Raw genomic sequence first — 22,352 nt, forward strand, 5'->3', positions numbered from 1 at the left:
TACAAGAGTCCAAACACATACATTGTATAGTTGATTTATTTTCTCTTCAAGAATTCAGTGTACAATTCGTTTATTTGTGCTTCTAAACTCAGCCAAATGGACTCAACAAAGAAAAAATAGCAAGAGGAAACAAAAGGGGTGAAAATGAAAAGCAACGCCAATTCCTAGATCTCAATCTACAAGTATAGAAAGCTAAGAGAAATGTCTCAAGAAAATTTACAGCTTACAAGAACATTGAGACAAGACTAAAAAAGCCCGAGGCATGAAGAAAAAGAGAGTAAAATTTATAACAGTTATGTAAAGAGTGAAATAAGGAGATTTATAAGTTGTTGTTAGTCAAGATTGAGAGATGATACGTGTATAAAGGAACTCGTTCCATGTGTCAGGTAAGCCAGGTAGACACCAATGGATACAATCTGCATAGGTGGCAGGATCAGCTTGTTGCTCTGGAGTCAGCATCTTGCCTTGGCGTATGGTGTAAACAGATGTGTGTGCATCTTTTCTGAACTCTGACAAGGTTGTGATGTTAAGGAACTTCACTGGCACCACCTTCATTGACTGTGTCACATTGTTCGCTACAACAAAAAGCCGTCTATCCGTACCAATTTCTAATGTGTTTGACATGTTCACTATTGGGGTGGTCTCCTTAGCACATTTTATTCCATCTGGATTGTTCCAAGCCTCACTCCTACAAAGAAAGATTATCGTAGTTCAGCTATTTAAAATTGAGACAAATTTGGCAACTCAATATTCCAAAAAAGCAAGTGCTAATTAACATTAGACACACTTTTATTGGTATCAGAAAAAAAGCAATCTATGGTGTAGTAGCTTTTGACCAGAAAATCACTTTTCCTTAAACAAATGAAATTAAGGTTTGAGCATTACTTAATATGAAGAGGGGACATGCTGGAGAAGAAAACTTTGGTGCGATTTGGATCAATGTTGTCTTCCACCCATTTGGACCACGTGTTGAGGACTCTCCCATACGCTATTGGGCGAGGGACTTCATCGTACTCCGTGGATCCTTCATCAAACGATCCTCGTCTTTTGCAATACATACACATCACACGACGAACATAGACACTTAATAAGTCTCATGCATTTTTATTCCTTCAAAAATAAGATACTATGCATGATCGAATATAGAATTGGACTGGAGTGCTTACAAGACTTTCATAGTGGCGGTATTCATCCACCATATGTAAGTGTTAAAGATAAGATAGTCCACATTCTTCCAGTTCACAGCATGCTTTTCAATGGATTCAGGCATGATAATACGGTTCAATATGCTGTGCATTTTTGGATCATCTGAGTTTGACTCTACAAGGAATGGTGCCCAGTAGAACTCAACCGTAGCATTGAAATCCTGCACAAACAAAATCTATCTGATGTGAATGCTATCCCACAACATAACGCATATGTATGGAATTCCTTAACTACCGGCGTGATTGGTGCAGTATTTCAAAGGCAGAAAGACTAAAGCCATAATAATAAATAAAAGTGGTCAAATAATTAATCAGTGAGCTGCACAACATGATACTGATGGCAATTTAGTCAATAATTTCCTCAGTAAGAATCGCAGTTAATCGAGAGGAGCACTTTAGTAGCCTATTATTGTTATTATGCCCTTGATTAATCATTATGTCAAATTATGCCGACAAAAAATGACCGGCCATATCTCCCCTGCTTTTATCCTTATCTTTATCATATCCAAAACCAGAGTAGACAAATTTTTCAGCAGAGAATCAGGAAAAAGAAATAAAAAGAAGCATAAACACAAACCTCAATAGTGAAGATAGAAAGAGAACCATTCTTGTTCAAGCTCTTTTTGACTTGAGGAACAGCAGACTGGACCAAACAAATCATTGATTCCCATTGGTTCCTATTCAACGAGTCTCCAACAAACATAAGCCTCTTCCCTCTGAGCTTCTCAAGCAAAAGTCTTGGTTTGAACCTTCAAAAGTTAATACAAGTTTAATCAATTGATAACAAAATTATCATTAAAGCAAAGAGAAATAAGAGAAAGTTGAGGAATTAAAGTGTACTCGGGCAAAGAGCAATCTCTGGGCTGCCATCTCCAATTCTGATAGAGAGAATCACGTCTTCCATTCTTCATGCAGGTGACTTGTGAAGTGAGAAATTCGCATTGGTCTTCTTTGTACAAAGGGTGTGTCAAGTTGTCAAGAACCCATTCCCCAGTAAACAAGTCACAGTCTTCCGGAGGCAACACGACATCTTCTTTTTCTTCGTCATACTCTTCCAACATCTTCTCTTCTTTATCTTCTGCCACAGCAGCTTTCAAATCAATTGGTTCTCGATTTTCCTCCTCGGAGTCCTCGACCTGTCTGTTCTCAAGTTGAGTTCTTGAATTCTTGGAAACCGTTTCTTCTTGTTCCGGTTTAGCTTCTTGGATGTCTTCAGCCTTAGACCTCAAGAAGGTGAACTCAGCCATTGACTTAACATCCTCGTTGTAAATGAAGACCCCAAAGAGGAATATGGTGAACACCACCACGAAAATGGAGATGCTAACGCTGCTGTTTCTTTTGCCTTTCATTGTTGTTGCGGTTTCTGAGTTTGGAGGATTGTTCTTGCGCCGAGGGGGCTGCATGGTAGAGAGAAAGAGTGAGCAAGATAAGGCTTTAGCTTGAGGGTGGTGTGCAGGGAAGGGAGGGAAGGATGGGAAATATAGAGAAAGAAATGAACAACATTGAGATAGAATATTTTTTAAAATCCTCACTATTTTTTAGTATTAGGTTGTGTTTGTTTAATTGGGGTGGGTGAAAGGGTGTTTTCTTTGCAGAAACTGGGATAGAAGAGGGTGCTGTATTGGTGAAGTGAAGGAGGGTTGTCTTTCTCAAGTTCTTTGTTTTCTGAATTTTTTAAATCGCTATAATCCATTTGCAACCACTTTGAACTTCTCTCCCTCCTTTTCAGATAATAACTGAGAGAGAGGAGTGATCTCAAAGCCTTCAGGGTTGGTCCTAGTCGGAGTCAGTTGAATGAAAAGGGTGGTCTGTGTGGTGTGGTTCAGGCTCTTTGGTAGACATAATGTTGTTTTCAGATTGCAAGGTTGCATTTTTTTTTTTTATCATTAATTGGTCAGAGAATAATCTTTCTTTTTCTTGGTAGAGGTTACGATGGTTAGGTTATGTATTGACCCCACCGGAGAGTCTAGAATCCATTAAGTCAATCGTTATATAATTAAATAGGAAGTTAAATATATTTTAGTTATCATAATATTAGACAAACATAATTAAATGTTGTGTATAGTTTTTGCACAACGTATAAGATGAACTCTGAGAAGTTTTAACTACATTTTGTCTATCAGTGAGTTAGCAGACAGTGTCAGATTCCTCTTCCTGCAAAACAAGTTATATATAATGATGGCACCAAACATGTATAAGATCGGAGACTTGAAAACATTTTAAAATTAGTTTTCTAAAAGATGATTAAAATATATAAAGAAGTAAAAATGTTTTTATCCGGCCTAACTATATTCTATCTGGATCGATTAGCTTAAACTCATCCCTCATGGTGATCATGGATATTTCATCTTTCTAGTTGGTGTGCAACTACATAAGCCTCTTCTCTTCCGTTATGAGTTCAGGACTACTTTACTATCTCTGTCTAGTCATTCAACTAGTTGTTTTCGACACAACATGAACCTAACCTAAATCACAATCGTCAAAGTTAATTAGTGGCTAATACTTTTTTAAAAAGCAAATCTTCAAATTATTATTATCTTTATAATGGAGAAAAGTAAAAGCTAAGGAAGAATCTTTGTGATATTTTAAGATTAATTGGGTTTGATGGTGGGCTCATGCCTTTTTTTCCAAGTTAAGATAATAGGCAAGAAGCTACAAAAGTGGTAAGCTTGAAGAAAACACAAACATGTATGTAAGTGTGAATTCATTTTAGTTTCAAAGGCAAACTGCTGAAAACATCGAGGCCATGTTCTCCTCAGTTCTCTCAAAATCTGTTATTATTTTAATATGATATTGCAAAGATACGTGCCATCTTTTCGGAGAAAGTTTCGAACTTGGATGGCAAGCCTCACTTCCAAGTTTTCCCTTGGAGATTTTTCCCAGCTGGTGCCAATGTCTCTTTTCCGCAAGCAACGCTATTACATAACGTTATAAAACGTTGCAGAACGTGGCTTGGGTTTTCTATGCACTGTAGCTCATTCACCCGCAAGGTTCACGATTTATCCACAACCCAAGGCACGGGATTTTCCCGTTACCTTTGGGCCGTGGGCTAATTTTCCTTGATTTCTCACTCTATAAAAATAGAGTGGCTTTAGACTTACACACTTCTCTTTTACTCATTCCTCCTTCTCCTTTTGTTCTCTTCTTTGTTTATTTTTTAAATATTTTGGATATTTTATTTTCTTTTAAGAGATCTTACCAGTTTTAAAATCTTCATATATTACTCAGTTTCTGTTGTATTATTCATTATATAGACTTACATAATATACTACAGACAACTTCATTCTACACGTCTCCATAAATTTTGTTTCTGATCGTGTCAACTTTTCTACAACAAAATCTTCCTCCTTAACCGTCATCATCACTCTTTCAAACTCGTTTATCTACTGACAACTTCACAGTATAAAAGCCAAAACAAGGTTGATCCAAAAAGTAAGAGGTTTAACAACCCCTAATAAATTTATTGAAAATATAACCAATCCTATCTAACCGAAACATAAACAAGGATATAGCGACGGAAACGGAACCCTTAAAATTATATTAATGATGTCAAAAAGTGAAGGTTTGTGCATCAGATACTGCCATAGGATGATTAACAACTCTTGTCCCATTTCCTCTGGTCGTTGTTTTCAAATGCAGATGCTTGCTTTGCTTTCAGTTTGAAGTATGTCTATCTTTTTCCGTTAAGAAAGAAAAGAACAAGATAAAACAAAGTAGGTGCTGCTGCAGTTTGATGTAGTTCAACTACTCTTTTGACTGATGAGTCAATCATTGGTTTGAGATACTCGATAGCTTCCAAAGTAACCTTATTGCACAAATATTTAAGAGTGTTATGTTTTTGCAGAACAAGTTTCGTTCAATACCTTCTCACTTCTCTTATCTGAGAAAGATAATGTTATGCAGAATACACGAGAACGTGTCTTCAGCAATATTAATTTAAAATTGAAAAGTATTATTCGAAGAAAATCCAAAAATTGTTAACATATAGTACTTATTTGAAATAACATTATTGTTTTAGTCGGTTAAATTGTCAGAATACCAGATTTGGGCTTTTAAATTCCTAGACATATGTGAGTTTATTTAGTAGTACTTCAGAGTCTTCATCAAACACCGACACCGACACATATAAAATAGTCTGTTGAGACCTTTTCCATATGATATGATCCTAAATGAAGAGTATGATTTGATAATAAAGCTTTTTATTTTTTTGGTTGGAGTTAGTAAAAAGGGAAAGTCAGGAATATAAAGAAATATTGAAGAAGTAAATTTAGCAAATATCATTCTTTGCATGACCCCTTATTTTTATTTTTTTTACAATTAAGCAATTACATTTGTCTATAACATAAAAAAACCTAATTGAATATGATATATTTAAGGTTTGTTTTGAGATATTGAAATGTAACTTTTCTTTATAGAGATGAATGTCATTGAAGATTTTTTTTTTTTTTTTTATCCAACTTGTTTTCATACAAAAAGTAACGTGGTGTTTAGTTTTAACTTTTCATTGATTTTGGTATTGTTTAATGTGATTTCATGTTTAACCGGTTTTTACTTGGATAAAGTGGAAAAACCAACCACACATAGGTTGTTAGTATAAAATACATGATACAACTTCCAACATAAAATTTTAAAATTTAATATTTATAAATTTTATTTTTCTTATATACTAGTCAATTTTTCATTTTATTTAATACAAAACTTTTGGCTCAAACTTAAATTTCTAAATAAAACAGTACTGGATTGAATTACAGGGTTAATTTAAATAAGAGTAGAACTCCAATGAGATTGTATGTAACAAAAATCAGGCAAAATAGGACAACACACGAAACCATTATTTTAAGCAAAAGTATAGATAATAGAGGAAAAACAATATTTATTATATTAGTTATATAAAAATTACATGCATTTATTCTCACCCGACACTACAAGATTGTCTGTCTAAAGAATAACTCTCGGGAAAGAAACTAAGAGACAAAGGTGAATTCGGAAAGAAATTTGCGACAAGTGTTCATCCGGAAATTTTCAAATCAAGATATTTCGTACTCAAAATAATTCAAGGTCAAGCAATACTGAAAAGAATGCATTGTATTCATGAAATCTTGATTGGCTCTGTCAACTAGAGCACACTCTTCATAGTAAATTGTCTTTAAAAGGTTTCATCCTCATTTGCATGGAGAATATATATTAAACGATTTTCCTGAATTAAAGATGGAAAATCTAACCAAGAACCATGTCCATGAAGCTGTCCAGATATTATTAAATTAAGCAATTAGGCCAAAACTAAGATTTTCTGCATCGGAAGCTCTTACATTATTTTCTGAATCATCATCACATAAACCCAAGGACTCTTCAGTAAACATCTTGCCTTGACGTTTTTAATAGATACTACTTCATCTACCAATGTTACTTAATAATTAAGCAAATAAGATCATGGAACTGAACTAGAATTTAAAAAAAGTAGGTTACTAGATTTGATGGTGCAACAAAGCACACACTAAATATAATTTCACTGGCCAAGAAAAAAATGTCCGCCAAAGCCTTCTGGAACAAAGAGGCACTATAGCAATCAATCACCTTGAAATTATTCTTGAGAGGAAAAAGACCGGACTTAAATGCGAATTATGAGAAGTGTTAGCAACTCATTTCCAATAAATTTCAGCCAATAGAAGAGAGTGCATTGCTAATATTTCTAATGAATTGTTAGCTATTACCGTTTTCACCATTTCATTATTCTAGTATGATTCAATAATGTTATTTCTTTCTGTAATTTTTTTTTATCATTTACTCAAAATTTTCACTCCATTACAAGTTGGAAAAATTTACCAGGTTGCATCAAGATACTGTCGGAGTTTGTTTAACAAAGGCCACTCAGTTTACATTGTCATAACGTCTAGATTGAGAAAGCTTGTCAAGGAAAAAGGATTTGGTTATTGTTTTCACTTGAGGATAGTAATCAACTTGCAAAGGATTTGGACAAAGCCTGAAAATTCAGTAGCCAAAGATCAGATAGCATATACGAAACCTCGTTGGAAATTTCCAATTGCAAGCTAAAAGTTAATCCGAATCAGGATCTCAGACATTAGATGCTTCAATGATTCAATTAACCAAAAGTAAGGATAAGCAGCATCTCTTAAGTCAATTTGCAACCAAACAACCTTCCCGAACTGATGAGGGAAGCTAAAGGCAGATCGAATCCTCATACCATACGTGAAAATCAAGAGCATATAAACCACACATGGACATCATAGTGTTGGAGGCTTTAAAAGAAGGTGACAGAGAGAGGAATAGATGTTGTCTTCAAGAAGCCCCTACTAATTTGTTTGATGATAGTAAAGATGGTTGTCAACTGACTTCCTTTCCAATTTCGTGCAGATTTTGATCTGTTTATTGTCCATTCCATTTGTTTTATCAGCACAGTGTTGTTTGCAACAACTTAAACTGGTTATTTATTTATTTAAGTTTTCATTGCAATACAATATGCAATCCACCTTTGCAGATAGATATCAAAACGCGTAGACATATTTTTGAGTTTCTTTGGTCACACCCGAGTCTTCTTTCTGTTCAAATATCTCAAAAAAACACAATTTAAGTACCGCATGAATTAGAAGGTTACTAATACAAGAAGTGTAGAATTGCAAGGGGGTGGTTGTGTGCAACAATAAACAGGAAATTTATCACAGGACCAAAAACCATTTTTATAGAACAAAGTATACATAATAAACGGGGAAGTAAGTTACTTTATTTGAATTTGTATTAATTAAATAAAGATTGTACATACATCTCACCCCGCATTACAATATTGTCGTGCCAACCCAACTAAAAACTTCAGGGATACAATTGGATTTGGAAACAAATTTGCAACAAGACATCAGAAGGATATTTCCAAATAACAATACTTCTTTTCTCGAGACTCATAATAAGTTGGAAAATCAACACTCAAAAGAATTTACTGCATTCATGAAAGAAACTATTCTTGATTGATCTTTACGGATGCCATCTGATGCACAAATGCCACTGCTGACATCCACCCCTTCAGGCTTGAGAGTAGATAGAGCCTCTAAAACATTCTCAGGATTGATCCCACCGGCCAAGAGCCAACCGTACTTGCTTTTAATTTTTGGTAGTTTTAACCGAGCCCACTCGAATGCTTTTCCACTGCAAAAATGTCTTATTAGTTCAAAGAGATTATCGTGAACGGTGAAAGGAAGATTATCCAACAAGTTGATGGACGTTAAGCTATACAAGAAGTATGCCTTTACCTGCCACCTTGTGCACTATCAACAAGGACCCAATCAACTAGAGAACACTCTTCCTCAGAAATAGTGTTCAAAAGACTCCCATCGTCCTTTGCATGGAGAACATATATTACACGATTTTCCTGAATTAAAGATGGGAAAGCTAACCGAGAACCGTGTCCATGAAGCTACATTGTCCAAATGTTGTATAATTAAGTATTTGGTTGTCCTAGACCGCACATTAACCTTAGGCAAAAAAAAATACCTGCACAAATTCAAGGTTTGCCGCATCAGAAGCTCTTAGAATTGTTTCTGAATCATCATCCACAAATACACCCACAGGCTCTGCCCCATGATCTCGTGCAACCTTCGATATCTCCTTTGCAACCGAAAGTGAAACAGAACGTTTTGAGTTAGGCCAGATAATCATTCCAATTAAATTTGCACCAGCTTCAGCTGCCATTGCAGCATCTTTAGCTGATGTAATGCCACACATCTTAACCAAAGGTTGACTCTTTCCATGCTCCTTTGATGAGCATGAATCATTTCCCACATCAGTGAGTTTGCATGAAACTTGATGCTTAAGAAGAGAAAATTCCACTTCTGTCCCCTTGAACCTACAGAAATCATTTTAAAACATTTGAATATTGACTCATTTATGAATTATGACCTAGTCACCTAACATGATCAATCCAAGCAAAGACATGAAATTAAATCCACGTGACATGAAGATAAATGCTATACAAATCTTGCGACGAGTAGGTAAAGGACAAGGAATTGGACTGCCAGAAATTGGTCTTTTCTGAAAATTTGCAGCTCTGAGTCGGAAGGAAGTAACTCCCAGTGGTCGAACCTGTAGAAAAAGAACACCAAATCTTGCAAGGTCAGCATATTTTATTTTTATTTTTAAAATGAAGGGTTTGACATATGTGAACGGAAACTTCTTTTTTCTTACTTTAATATAAAAAAAAATGAATATGAGCTCTGCGAAATTTTAGGATAACCTTGTCTCTGTCAATCAACAGAAGTTTCCAAAAATAAGAAAACGGGGGACTTGAAAATTGCAATTCCTAAAAATTCACGTTAACTGTGAAAGAGAGCAGGAAGATCCAATATGAGCAATAATTTTTCTTTTCCGGAGAAACCAGTTAAAAAGGTCTATAGCAACAACTATACATGAATTTCACAAGCATCATAAACTACTGTTTGATTATCACAAAATCAATTCAGGCAGGAACTTAATCAAACATGTGGAAGGCAAGTATATCAGGTAACAACTGGAGTGGCAAGCATTACACAATGCTCGTGGGAGATTGCATGATGGGTGACACCAGACAATTTAGTTCCGCCATTGGGGTTTGTTAGTGATTCAGCCATTTACGAGTGAGAAAATATAGATGACCCAATAGCAGATCCAAGAAGACTGGGTATGCGCAATTCAGGTTGAGAACAGCAAAGTGAATTAATCCATGAAAGGGGACGAAAAGAAAAGTGCCGAAAAATTATACACCTTTTGGCATTACAAAAAGGAATCGTAGTTTGCCGGAACCTGGTAACGAAAACACGAAATGAGTGAAACGAGAAACCTGTAAGCATGGTGACACTTCGGAACAGTGACCTAACCGTTGCTCTGATTTGATGTTGCCGCACCTACCAAACTCAGCTTTCTTACAATTGGGGTACACAGGAAATTCCTAACATTCAACATAGGGCAAATTGCAAATGTACCCATGTCTACATTAATTTTATTTGAAAATTAAGATATAGCTATTCTTTAAAAAAATTATAGATGGAATTTAAAATTTATAAATCTTTTAATAAATGGATTTTAAAATTTATAACACTTTTAATATACTTTTTGTAATAATATATTTTTAAATTTATTTTTGGTAATATTTTTTATATTTTTTAATAATTTGATTAAAATTCTTTTTATAATTATTTCTTTTAACAAATTAAAAGAAAAAGTTTAACTCTTTTTACTATTTTAGTTTTCTTAACTTTATATGTTAATATAGAATAATCTTTATATATATATATATATATATATATATATATATATATATATATATATATATATATATATATATATATATATATATATATTAACATATGACTTTTAATTTTTACGGTTATATATTATATATATTTTTTTCATTTTAACAAATGAAAGTCATTTTAACATACAACTTTTTTTTTTGAATATATTTTTTTTTTTAATTTTCATTCAAATTTATCTTTCTATGTTATCTTAATTTTTATACAATCATATATTTTTAATATATTTTTTGTTATGATATTTTTCTAATAATTTGATTAATATATTAAAAATAATGTTTTAAAGTATTTTAAATTTTTAAAATGATTTATGGTTTTCTAGTTCAAAAATATCTTTTACTTTTAAAATTTTCAATAATTTTATTACACACACACACACACACACACACATATATATATATATATATATATATATATATATATATAATTTTCTTATTAAACTATATATATAATATCAATTTAATAAATTATAACAATGTTTTATATTTTAAGATATTTATTTATAATTTGATTAATGTATTAAAATTAAAAAAGTATATAAAAAAGTTGTATGTATATCATTTTAGTAATTAAATTATCTAAAAATTTGCAAAAAAGATAAAACATATAAAAAAATTTAAAATAGAAGAAAAAAAATAAAGATTGAAAAGTCGTGAATAAAAATGATAACATTTTTATAGAATAAAAAATTGTATATACGAAATACGACTTCAACATTTTTAATATGATAATTTTTTTAATATCAGAAGTTATCTTGTCCAACTTAGTAAAAGTGAAGATTTGAATAAATTGTATTACCTATTTATGATTTTATAGTTCAAATATATATATGTATTGAAGTTGTATTGTTTTTACACAACTTTATCAATAACATAAAAGTTTTGGTTTTTTATATCGGTTTCATAATCTAATATATGTTAAAATATATTATTTTAACATATATTAGATAAGTTGTAAACCGATTTAATTTATAAACTGTTTATGAATCAATTAATTTAATATTTTTAAAAAATAATTAAAAAGTATATTAAATCGATTATTAACTACAAATGTAATTTATAAATGCTACAAGTAATTTTAGTGACTCAGAAAATTAAGTGTTTCTGGGTTATCCAGACCCATTCATTTAATATATATAAAAAACATTGAAATAGATGTGATGAAATTACGTATATAAAAGATTGTCTGTGACAAGCACCAGACAGAGATTCATGTGGTGAAGCAGAGTTCATCCTCCCCAATCACATACGATAGGCAAATTTGGCAAAAGCATACACATCTACATCCCACAAGTAGATAATGTCTCATAATTTTACTTTTTTTACAATCATGAAAAAAATAAAAAGTTTAATATATGCTCATAAATAGTCTCAAACAAACACCAACCATAAGTACAAATCCGCTCTCCCTTATCTTCGTAAGCCCACAACCTAAGCCCGTATCTAATTTCTACCTAAATTAAAACTCTATCGTGTCAACACATCAAAATTCAATACAGCCTAAAACTTATTCTTAATATTACAATAATTTTAATAAAAAAAAGTACATCTAAAATTTTGAAATATTTTAATAAAATAACCTAATACTAACCACTTTTTTTTTAAGTGATGAATATTTCCCCTATAAGAGAAATAATTACGACTATAAATTTCATTTAAATATAAAATTTATTAATCACTCCTAATAAATATACATGACGCTCATTTTCACGGTAACCCTCTAAATTTTAATTATTATAATATAATTAATATACAATTGTATTATTATTTAAAAAAGCACATGAATAAATGTTCTTGTTCATTTAAAATTAAAGATATTTTGAATATAATAGGATAAACCAAACAAATGAATGATTATATGATAATAGTATAGTTTATAATGGAATCAGAAGGTGATGTCATTGATGAGGAGAGGCGTGTTCTAACAAAAATCATTTGCTGTTGGCTCCTAATTTGGTGAGCCATACTCCTAATTCACATGCTGTTTGTTAAGTTTTCTAATTATCTTATGTATTTAAACATATAAGACTTTAAAGTATCCAATATTTTAAAATTAAACTCAGAAAGGAAAACTAAGATCTAATTTTTGATAAAGTAAAATTAGAATTAGAGGCTGAAGGTATTTATGAAGAAGTTTATTGAATTAAATATTTGGCATATTTATTGTTAATTAAGTGTGATTGGAAATTTTAAAAATAATTAAAATTCATAGAATAAATAGTAGGGACGTTAAAAAAATGTGATAGAATTGGATCACGCTGCCAATTCACATGCTGAAGATACTGTTAATGGACCACAAGCATAACCCTGTCCCAAGATGGTTACCGATTTTATTTTAAATAAAGAGAAAATTGTTTAATAATAATATTTTAGAGATTTGAAACAAAGACGTCAACGTTATGAAAAACAATCAATAACTGATTTTTTTAACATTCTAACAGAAATTAATTTTTTTAAGGAAATTACGAAAAAGACATAAATTGAAAGATAAGTAAATAAATAAGTAGTCCCCACATGGAAGTGTCTGGTGTCTTGGAGTTTTTAAGTTGCAGAGCATTTCTCACACAGAAACAGAAACACAGCCTTTAAAAACCCACAAACTTCACGTTTTATTTTACGTCCATTTCGCTTTTCATGCCACCACAGGGTCCCACTCTCTTCTCTTCCTTTAACTTCCACCATATCTCATCTTCCTCTTGTTTCTTTCTTTCTTTCTTTGCCTCAAATTCAAATCCATTCTCTTTCTCTTCCAACTCTCTCAACACTTGCTTTCATACTTCACTCTCTATATTTCTTCTTATAAACACCAAGCAAAGAAATTACCCTGTCTAGTATTATACCTAGCAATGTCAAAACACCAACCAGATTGGCCAGAACCTATTGTTCGGGTTCAGTCTTTATCCGAAAGCTGCTTCGATTCCATCCCTGAAAGGTACATCAAGCCCTCTACCGATAGACCATCATCCGGAACCTCTAATTTTGATGATGCCAACAACATCCCCATCATCGACCTCGGAGGTCTCGGTGGCGCTGACCACCATGTCTCATCCTCAATTCTTAAGCAAATCTCAGACGCTTGCAAGGACTGGGGCTTCTTCCAAATCACAAACCATGGCGTTGATCCCGATTTGATGGACAAGGTTAGGGAAACTTGGCGTCAATTCTTTCACTTGCCCATGGAGCTCAAGCAACAATACGCAAACTCACCCAAAACTTACGAAGGCTATGGAAGCAGACTTGGAATCGAGAAAGGCGCTATTCTTGATTGGAGTGATTACTATTATCTTCACTATCTTCCCTTGTCTCTCAAGGACTGTAACAAATGGCCGAACTTGCCTCCCCAATGCAGGTAAATTCACCACAACATACTAAAAACTTGGACAAAACTTTACACAAAATTCTTTTCTTAATATGCTTACTACTAACTTCAATTATGTTAAAACTCTATCTCTGATTGAAGTTTTTTCCAATTAAAATAAGACTTTCGTCTCAGTATAGTACATATATGGATTAAAAGATTAGTAATTATACCGAGACATGAAGTTAGTAGTAAAATCTGTCGAAAAAAGAAGACATGAAGTTTGTTTTGTATTGTGTTATGTAGGGAAGTGTTTGATGAGTATGGGAGAGAGTTAGTGAAGCTGTGTGGGAGGTTGATGAAGGTTTTGTCGATAAACCTTGGATTAGACGAAAAGATTCTTCAAAATGCTTTTGGGGGGGAAGACATAGGGGCATGTCTGAGAGTGAATTTTTACCCTAAGTGTCCACGACCAGAGTTAACACTGGGTCTCTCATCACACTCAGACCCTGGAGGAATGACCATGTTGCTTCCAGATGATCAAGTTCCTGGTCTTCAAGTTCGAAAGTTCAACAATTGGATTACTGTGAAGCCTGCACGCCATGCTTTCATCGTTAATATTGGCGATCAAATTCAGGTCAATAATTTTCAATCTCTCTGTTATCCATATTCACAGATTTTTCCATTAATTTCTCACTCTTTGCATTACCATGCCCACTTACACATGCGAACTTCAGCTGTTACTTTAGTTTTTCCTTTTTCTAACAATTGATGAGTCGAAACGCCTCCTTTTACCATCTTTTTGAACATTTAAGATAATTTTCCACACCACTGTTGTCAAAGGATGAAATTAAAAATGAAGAGTTTTCTTAATACACTCAAATAAGAAATATCTAAACAAAATGTGTGACTTTCACTGTTTTTCAGCGTATATAAAATTTTTTAACAAGCATGCTAAAAATATGTTGTTAGCGTGTCATATTTTAAATCAGTCAATATTTTCAACCGTTTTAATTATCATAAACATCAATGATTCTATCATAAAGTTAATTTATAATTGGATGATGATATCATAATTGGATTCTTTAATTATTTTAGATGAATAATTTATTCTGGAATAAAAAATGATGAATAAGTGATAGACTTTCTTCAAGTTTACGACATCTAAAATATAAATTCTGAAAACTACGCACTTACATAAAGTAGATAAACATTTGACCTAAAAGGTTTAAGGATAGAGTCATAGGATTTGATGTAAAAGGGATAAGATTCCTTCACAGTGTCGAAGAATATATCAAAATGGCCCATCGAGTTAAAGGGTGAGGAGGAGTATGCAACTTATGATTCAGTTAAAGGTAGATAAAGAAAAGAAAAAGAAACGTAAGAAATAAAATAAATTAATGTTGTTATTATTAGGTTAAAAGTTATAATCGTGTCATCTTTATCTTGTAATTTGAAAAAAAAAATGTTAAAATTTATTTTTGGATACATAAGGTCTGTGTGAAAAGGAAATATGGAATTTTTATAAAATTTGTACTGTGATGTAACTAATAAAGTGACCAATTATATGAGGAGCATATGAAAACAGAGTAACCGTTGTTTGGCATCACTATCAAATTATTTATGTGTTTTGAACTGTTGAAGGCCCCATAGGCCGACATGTTGGAATATTATTTAATTTGCAAAACATGAAATGGTTTCCATCTCAGATCCTGACAATAATAAGATTATGGTTAATTACGAAATGATAAGACGGTGTTGGTTGTTTGTGTTTGTTTGAGTATAGGTACTGAGCAATGCAATTTACAAGAGTGTGGAACACAGAGTGATAGTAAATTCAGATAAGGAGAGAGTTTCTCTGGCATTTTTCTACAACCCGAAAAGTGATATACCCATAGAACCAATAAAGGAGCTGGTAACAGTGAATACACCTTCACTTTATCCACCAATGACCTTCGATGAATATAGACTCTTCATTAGAATGAGAGGACCTCGAGGAAAATCTCAAGTTGAATCTCTAAAGTCTCCAAAATGATTCATTCTTCATATTCCAACTCTATATTTCCAAATGTAATATACAATAATAATAATAATAATAATAATAATAATAATTAGTTATTTAAGAAATAATTTACTACTTCTCAATTACTCCCAAACGTACTACAAAATCTATAGTAATGAGATAGGTATTTGTTTGCACATTGAGGCATTGAGCAAAGATATGATGAAATGGAGATTGGACATTTTGGTATGTAATTATTTGGACAAGTTGTTCTCTTCTTTGGTTTAGGATGATGTCGAAAATTTCATTGTGTCTAAATAAAGCTGGCTTTTGTTTTGTCCCTACTTCTCTGAATCGATTATTTGTGGTGATAACTAAGCACACTATAATTTTAAAACACCACATATATAATCATATCTACGTTATTTTCAATGCTGAAAAAAAGTATATTTCCCTTTTTAATTCATTTTTCTTCCAACAATTTGCATTGCTATATGTGGAACTGGGTTAATGTACGTGCATATTTTAGATTATTCGAAAATTTTTGGTTAGATAAAATATATTCTATAATTTTGAAATTGGGTTTAGGCTTTTTAAAATTATATATGATCCATACATCTCTTAAAATTTTAACGATACTAAGTGAAGGAATTATAAGTTAGTTTGACTAAATAATCATATAATAACTTGAAAAAGGTTAGAGCTGTTAAAATGGGTCCCGCGAGCCAATTCGCCTCACTACGGGTTCGGATCGGTTGAGTTTGAAAATATTAAATTTTTTTATGCGGGTCAAATTTCAATCCAGCTCATTTCAACCTAGCTCATGCGGGTTGAATCCGTGGTGGGCCGGATTGGTCCGCAAACCCACCTACCTAATTTTTTTTAATTTATTATTTTATTTATGAAACTTATGTCATATAAGAAACTTATTTGTATGTTTTTTGTTTTTGTTTTTAAATGACATTTGAATTATATTATACTTTTTATTATTATTTTGAATTGTCTTCAGTTTAACATCATTTTTTTTTTGGAGTGAAATTTGTTTAAATTTGAACATAGAAAGTTTGTAATTTTTTTATTTAAAAAATTGTAATTAAATGGGCTAGTGAGCCAACCTGTTTACCCACCAACCCGTTGTGGGTTGAGTCAGGTTCAGATTTTTTTGGCTCGCAAATAAATAAGCCGGGTTGAGTTGGCTCACGAAGTGACCAACTTGTGGTGGAACGGACCGGGTCGAGCCGGGTTACCCGTTTTAACCGTTCTAAAAAAGGTATAATTTATCTATTTTGGCTACACTGGTTATAATTAAAATACACAACTATGTAAATATACAAAATTCATATTTATTCATTCATCATTAAACATAAAATCATAAAATAACATTTTATATATATATATATATATATATATATATATATATAAATCAGCCAACATATTTTCAATCCAATCTCAAACAAAACTCTTAACAATAACAACATCACAAAAATTGATGTGCAATTTTTTTCTTTTCGCTTTCGTCGTAAGTGACTAATTGCAAAAATTGTATATCAAAATCAGTCTCACACATATTCTATTAGACTTTAAACTAGACAATAGAAGGTTAAGTTATAATCTTAATTTTAATGTGTCATAACCGATTTTTAATTTTCATATTTTAATTAAATATTTAAGTTTATACGTAGTTTATTTTGTTTACTATTATTTAATGAAGTTAAAGATTTAGCATATTCATTTAAGCAATTAAAATATACAAAATTTTAAAATTAGATCTCAAAATTAAGGATTTTAAAAATGGAAAGTACTAAAATGATAAAATAAAAAAAACCAAAATATTAATGAAATAAAATTACAAGCAATCCAAATTAAAAATATAAATATTCCATCAAAGCATGCATGCACAAGCACTCACATAAGAATTGTAATAAACATTTGAAGTGTTGTTGTTCTTCTAGATGTGTGTTTTTCTATCTTAATAATAGTAATAGATAAACCAACAATCATTTTCAAACATGTTTATTGAGTTGCATTATCTTATGTCTTATGTAAAAAAAAACATTATTTTATGTGTGATCCTTTCATAAACAAATGAATGTGACATATTCATGTCGCCAAACAAAGTTAAAACTAAAATAAAAGGTTTCTGATTTGAATTTTCTAAATGCCGAAGACGTCCGGAGTTAGAATTCTCACATATTAATTATAAAATAATTAACATGGTAAATTATATAAAAGGTTTGAAAAATCATAGAAACTGTATATTATCACGTGCTTAATTAAAACTGGAAATAGAGTATTTTGAAAAATGAGTCACATTAGCTATATGATTGGGCAGTTTTCTTATGTGGAATTTGAAATTTGGGGAATTTGAATTGGCTGTTAGCAGCACAGTGTACCTTATTATATTCACTAATGGAGGAAGCAGTTGTTGATGTGGGTAACCTTTCCTTGTCTTTTATTTTTTTAATCAACCTTTCATTTTCTTTAATACAGTGTCCTTTGTTTGGCTTCTTTTTCTAGTTTTCTTAATCAAATTCCCTTTTACTTTTAACTTTTACCCTTTAAGTGATTAAGGATGACATAATCCTAATTTAGGCTTTGTTTTCTGCCTAATCACCATTTAGTTAAGTATTAGTTGGTTTCTCAATCATGTGGGTTGAAAAAGTATAGTTACACTATTCGTGAGCTTGATGATGTATTTATGTGTTGTTAAATGATTGGATCAATGTTTTAGTATAATTGTTACCACCATATGTTAAATTTTAACTCCTCATCCTCTAACTACCTGAATGTTTATATAACAGACCTCATTAAATTTTAAAAAAAAAATATATAGGAACTACTAGTCAACAAGAGAAAAAAAAATATAAGATTTGCAAACATATTTATAAATTTTTTTACTCTCTTCATATATACACTTTTTAGTTGATATGGCATTGATAATAGTCTGTGTGCGAAATTGATATTTTCTTATGATATTGTCTAATTCAAAAACTTATTTAAAACTTTATTATGTAATACCATCCTTAAACGTCTCAGTAAGTTCACTTTTAAACATGCTAAAAAAGTCACGTTGATGCATATTAAAGTAATATTAAAGCTAAAAAACTGATAATTTTTATTCATGTCTATGTTAAAAGTTAGATATATGTTATCAAGGATTTGAAAATAGTACAGAATACCATAAGAAATGTAAGTACTCTTCTCCAATCACATATAAAGTTTACTTTATTAATATATAATATATTTAACAAAAACAAATTAATAAAATAAAATTCTTAAGGAGTCAACCAAAGAGAATTGTCAGGGTTTTTCACTCTACAAGTTTTAAAAAATAATCTCCTTTAAAACATATAGATTAAAAGATAAGGAGTACTGAGAATCAATGATTGAATGTATGCAATAAATCATACATGAATAATAAATTATAGTTAAAAATTTAACTGCTAGTTTTCTTATTAATAATTATAACCACACATTATCTAAAAATGCATAATTTCATTTATTAGAACTGGTAAAGACATACATTTTCTGGTCTAAACGGATTCGTTAGTATATTTATTAATCAATTAGACCATCTAACAGCTTAGAAGGAAAACAAAGAAGGCATTTGATTTAAATATGCAAAGGATAATCACACAAAGCACTAGCTGCAGATTACATATTATACACAATTAAAACCTAGACAAACAAACCCGACAAAATAATAGGATTGAAGGCTAAATTAGTTTCACTATATGCTACAGCTAAATTATACATCCATGCAGAAACAGACAACATTTGGTGTTTGGAATTCAATCTAAAATTATCCTTGGGGGAAGGTGTACACCAGGAGCTTGTTCTGGATACGTAGCAAGTTTTACAATAGAACCAGTAGTGAGGTTGTACCTTCTCTGTATTTCTGTAAATCCTCCACATAGAACTTTCTCCACCCAGTTCTCCACCTCCGAATCCCTGTCCGAGACATATTGAGCTTTAAGCAATTGCTCCATCACTTCTGTCTGAATCTGTAATACACATTCAGATCCAAGAACCTTTTTGAAGTTACCTCTGATCACGTTCAACAATCTATCCACAAGTGCATCAAAATCATAAGGTTTAAAAACAACTGTTTCATCAACCAGGTCACACAAATTTTGCAACCAAAGGCTTTTGTTTTCGGTTGTGACATGTTCGGGGTTTCCTTCATTGGTTAGTTTCTGTTCATTTTCTTCGGCTGGGAGATTCAAATCTAACTGCCAGCCTGATGCTGTATGTGCCCTTTTAGCTGTATCAGAGAGTATATCTTGATCATGAAATTCCTTGTCACCAATCAACTTACGTTTGCTTAGGAAATTTAGATTAGGAATGGCATCCATTGATTTGTTAGTGACACCGATGCTTTGGCTTCTGTGGTCTCCAATCACATGTTTGACGCGTAGCTTGATACCTCCCCCCTTTGCCTTCAGTATTCTTTCCTCAGAATAGTTGGAAGGTTCACCAGTTGAAATGCAACTATTTTGGTAATCTGAGAAAGATAAAACAAACACAGTATTGTTTACACTAACTTCTCTTCCACGAGAGTCTGTTATTTTTCCTGTCTTGATGGCTTGAGACAAACTTTTTTGAGCTAGAATATCTGCCTTGTCTACATTTTCAAGCAAAACCACGGACAAGGGTTTTTTGCAACACTCCCCTACAATAAAATCAAGGGTAGTTTTCCCTCTGAATTTCGCATTGCATCCTTTCATTTCTTCAGAACTTAGATCCACAAAAATAAAGCTTTCCCGGCTGCCATACAAAAACTCGGCTAGAGAGACGGCAATTTTCTTTTTACCAAGTCTGTCAGGTCCGACAAAATTCATCCAGATGTCTCCAGGCTGATTTACTCCACGGTGTTTGACCCTTTTTGTTGAGCTGGAAACTATTGTTTTGATGATAGCCTGTAAAGCCTCGTCTTGCCAGCTTACCTCCTTGGAAAGAGCTTCAAAAAGAAATTTGGGATTTTTTGCATCGACTTGTCCACAATAGTCAAAACTTAAGCAGGAGGAAGACTGCGATGGATGCTTCAAGATATTCCCATCAGCCAAATTTAAGTTTGAAGAAAACAGACTTGGGATTTCCTTTGGAGGCTCCATTGTGTATTGAACAGTAGGTTTCTTTAGCTTATTGCTGGTAGGAGAAGAGCATATTCCTAACCCGAGGTCTGTGGTTACAGAAGTTACAGATGTGGGAGACATTTGACTTCCATCACACACGCTTGAATTGGACATGTTGCACGATCTTAGGTCACCTGACTCGTGATCTTCCACTTTCTGAAATATCTCAGCAAGTTTTGAAGTATATTTCTCCTGCTTTGCCTTGAAAACTTCAGGAAAAGGACTACTTGAGTGTGACGCGGGCATCATTTGCATGCCAACAGGTACATGGGAGTTGAGATTGATGTAGTCACTGGGTGATTTGTCTGTCATTTTGCTGCTGCAATTGTCAGCATCTTCCTTTTTCTTGTCAGCACCACACTGAAACCCCACAACATTTGCATCTTGCTGGTGGAGATGCTGGGATAACTTGTCTAAGTTCTTACGCAGTGGCCCAGGTTCACTACTATCAAGCAAAACGTCATTATCTTTGGTCTGCACTGAATGAAAGAAAAGTGGTTTTTACACAAACAAAACAAAAAGGACTTCATTGATAAAGCATAAATCAATTCCAGATGTTTTACAATACAATCAACAGAACTACAGCTGCATTCGAAGAGTGATCTGCAAGGATGTCTCTTAGGAGATGTGCTAACTTATTAACTACCAATACAAAACGAGCGAATAGAAGAGACTATAATGCAATACGGTTAGTTTTTCAATTAATTTAATATCACGTGAACCGATAGTCCACGTATCAGATATAACAGAACCGATACTACTCTTGAACTTAGCCCAAAGGCCGAGAGAGACATCAAACAAAGTACAATACGGTTATAGTAGCAAATGTGAACCATTTCATTTTAAACACAATCAGGAACAGTAAGTAAACATACAAATGCTTGTTTAGTCTCTAATTTCCGTTCCTGTGAAAAAAATATCAATTCCCTACAAAGGCAAGGATCAACCCATTTTAAACAATTAATCAGATACTCACCACACAACTGTAGATAAAAATAATCAAACACTTCATCAGTGGAATACTTATAAAAAATTTCACTCGTCAGCCCAGCAAAGCAAGAGTACTCACTGTTTTTTGTGTAACCAGTCATTTGACATCTTTGAAACAAAAAATGACAGCATGGAATATTTGATACAAAAACAACGGTTCGATTTTTGTTGATCAGCTATTAATACCACACACCCGGACAACTTAAGAAGAGCTAGTCAAAGGGTTTTAAGGCTTTTGAAACATTAAATTTAAGCAGATGTTACCAGACTGACTAATTATTTTAAATAATACAAAAAGCTTGTAATTTCAAGAACTGCACAAGCTTAGGGTTTACGATAATTGTGCACAACATTTTTTTAGCGGGAAAAAGTAATTTGAAAATTCACAATACAAAATAGGTCCATCTCCCCATTCTAACTTGCTCGCAAT

The 22,352-nt window shown here is 32.4% G+C and overlaps 4 protein-coding genes across 8 annotated transcripts in view; 1 reads left to right on the forward strand and 3 right to left on the reverse strand.

Annotated features, from left to right (window-relative positions):
- LOC106756691 (protein ESKIMO 1) lies at window positions 1-3,025 on the reverse strand. 2 transcript variants are annotated; one of them, XM_014639221.2, is made up of 6 exons: window positions 2,738-3,025; window positions 2,046-2,602; window positions 1,783-1,954; window positions 1,167-1,366; window positions 886-1,044; window positions 1-688 (listed from the first exon to the last, which is right to left on the reverse strand). In XM_014639221.2, exons 2-6 carry the CDS (start codon window positions 2,552-2,554, stop codon window positions 337-339), a joined length of 1,392 nt encoding a protein of 463 aa, XP_014494707.1. In that variant the 5' UTR covers window positions 2,555-2,602; window positions 2,738-3,025; the 3' UTR covers window positions 1-336. The 2 variants fall into 2 exon arrangements, with proteins under 2 accessions (XP_014494707.1, XP_014494706.1); XM_014639220.2 differs by lacking the exon at window positions 2,738-3,025 and having other exon boundaries at window positions 2,046-2,628.
- Window positions 3,026-7,924: 4,899 nt separating this feature from the next.
- On the reverse strand, window positions 7,925-10,156 carry LOC106757179 (N-(5'-phosphoribosyl)anthranilate isomerase 1, chloroplastic). 4 transcript variants are annotated; one of them, XM_022779497.1, is made up of 6 exons: window positions 10,027-10,144; window positions 9,445-9,527; window positions 9,185-9,293; window positions 8,706-9,057; window positions 8,465-8,628; window positions 7,925-8,360 (listed from the first exon to the last, which is right to left on the reverse strand). In XM_022779497.1, the coding sequence occupies exons 4-6, from the start codon at window positions 8,934-8,936 to the stop codon at window positions 8,135-8,137; spliced, it is 621 nt and encodes a 206-aa protein (XP_022635218.1). In that variant the 5' UTR covers window positions 8,937-9,057; window positions 9,185-9,293; window positions 9,445-9,527; window positions 10,027-10,144; the 3' UTR covers window positions 7,925-8,134. The 4 variants fall into 4 exon arrangements, with proteins under 4 accessions (XP_022635218.1, XP_022635217.1, XP_014495279.1 ...); XM_022779496.1 differs by having other exon boundaries at window positions 9,396-9,527; XM_014639793.2 differs by lacking the exon at window positions 9,445-9,527 and adding an exon at window positions 9,951-9,989 and having other exon boundaries at window positions 10,064-10,121.
- Window positions 10,157-12,998: 2,842 nt separating this feature from the next.
- LOC106757264 (probable 2-oxoglutarate-dependent dioxygenase At5g05600) lies at window positions 12,999-16,184 on the forward strand. Its single transcript, XM_014639896.2, has 3 exons — window positions 12,999-13,846; window positions 14,102-14,432; window positions 15,582-16,184. Exons 1-3 carry the CDS (start codon window positions 13,344-13,346, stop codon window positions 15,828-15,830), a joined length of 1,083 nt encoding a protein of 360 aa, XP_014495382.1. The 5' UTR covers window positions 12,999-13,343; the 3' UTR covers window positions 15,831-16,184.
- Window positions 16,185-19,380: 3,196 nt separating this feature from the next.
- The window catches only part of LOC106757706 (protein SMAX1-LIKE 8), a 5,452-nt gene continuing 2,480 nt past the window's right edge, over window positions 19,381-22,352 (reverse strand). The window contains exon 3 of the mRNA XM_014640462.2: window positions 19,381-21,406. Within this exon, the coding sequence (XP_014495948.1) occupies window positions 19,589-21,406 (1,818 nt within the window). The 3' untranslated portion in view covers window positions 19,381-19,588. The remainder of the gene's footprint in view (window positions 21,407-22,352) is intronic.

This window comes from Vigna radiata, chromosome 3, assembly GCF_000741045.1.
Source record: "Vigna radiata var. radiata cultivar VC1973A chromosome 3, Vradiata_ver6, whole genome shotgun sequence".
NCBI classification, from domain to species: domain Eukaryota; kingdom Viridiplantae; phylum Streptophyta; class Magnoliopsida; order Fabales; family Fabaceae; genus Vigna; species Vigna radiata.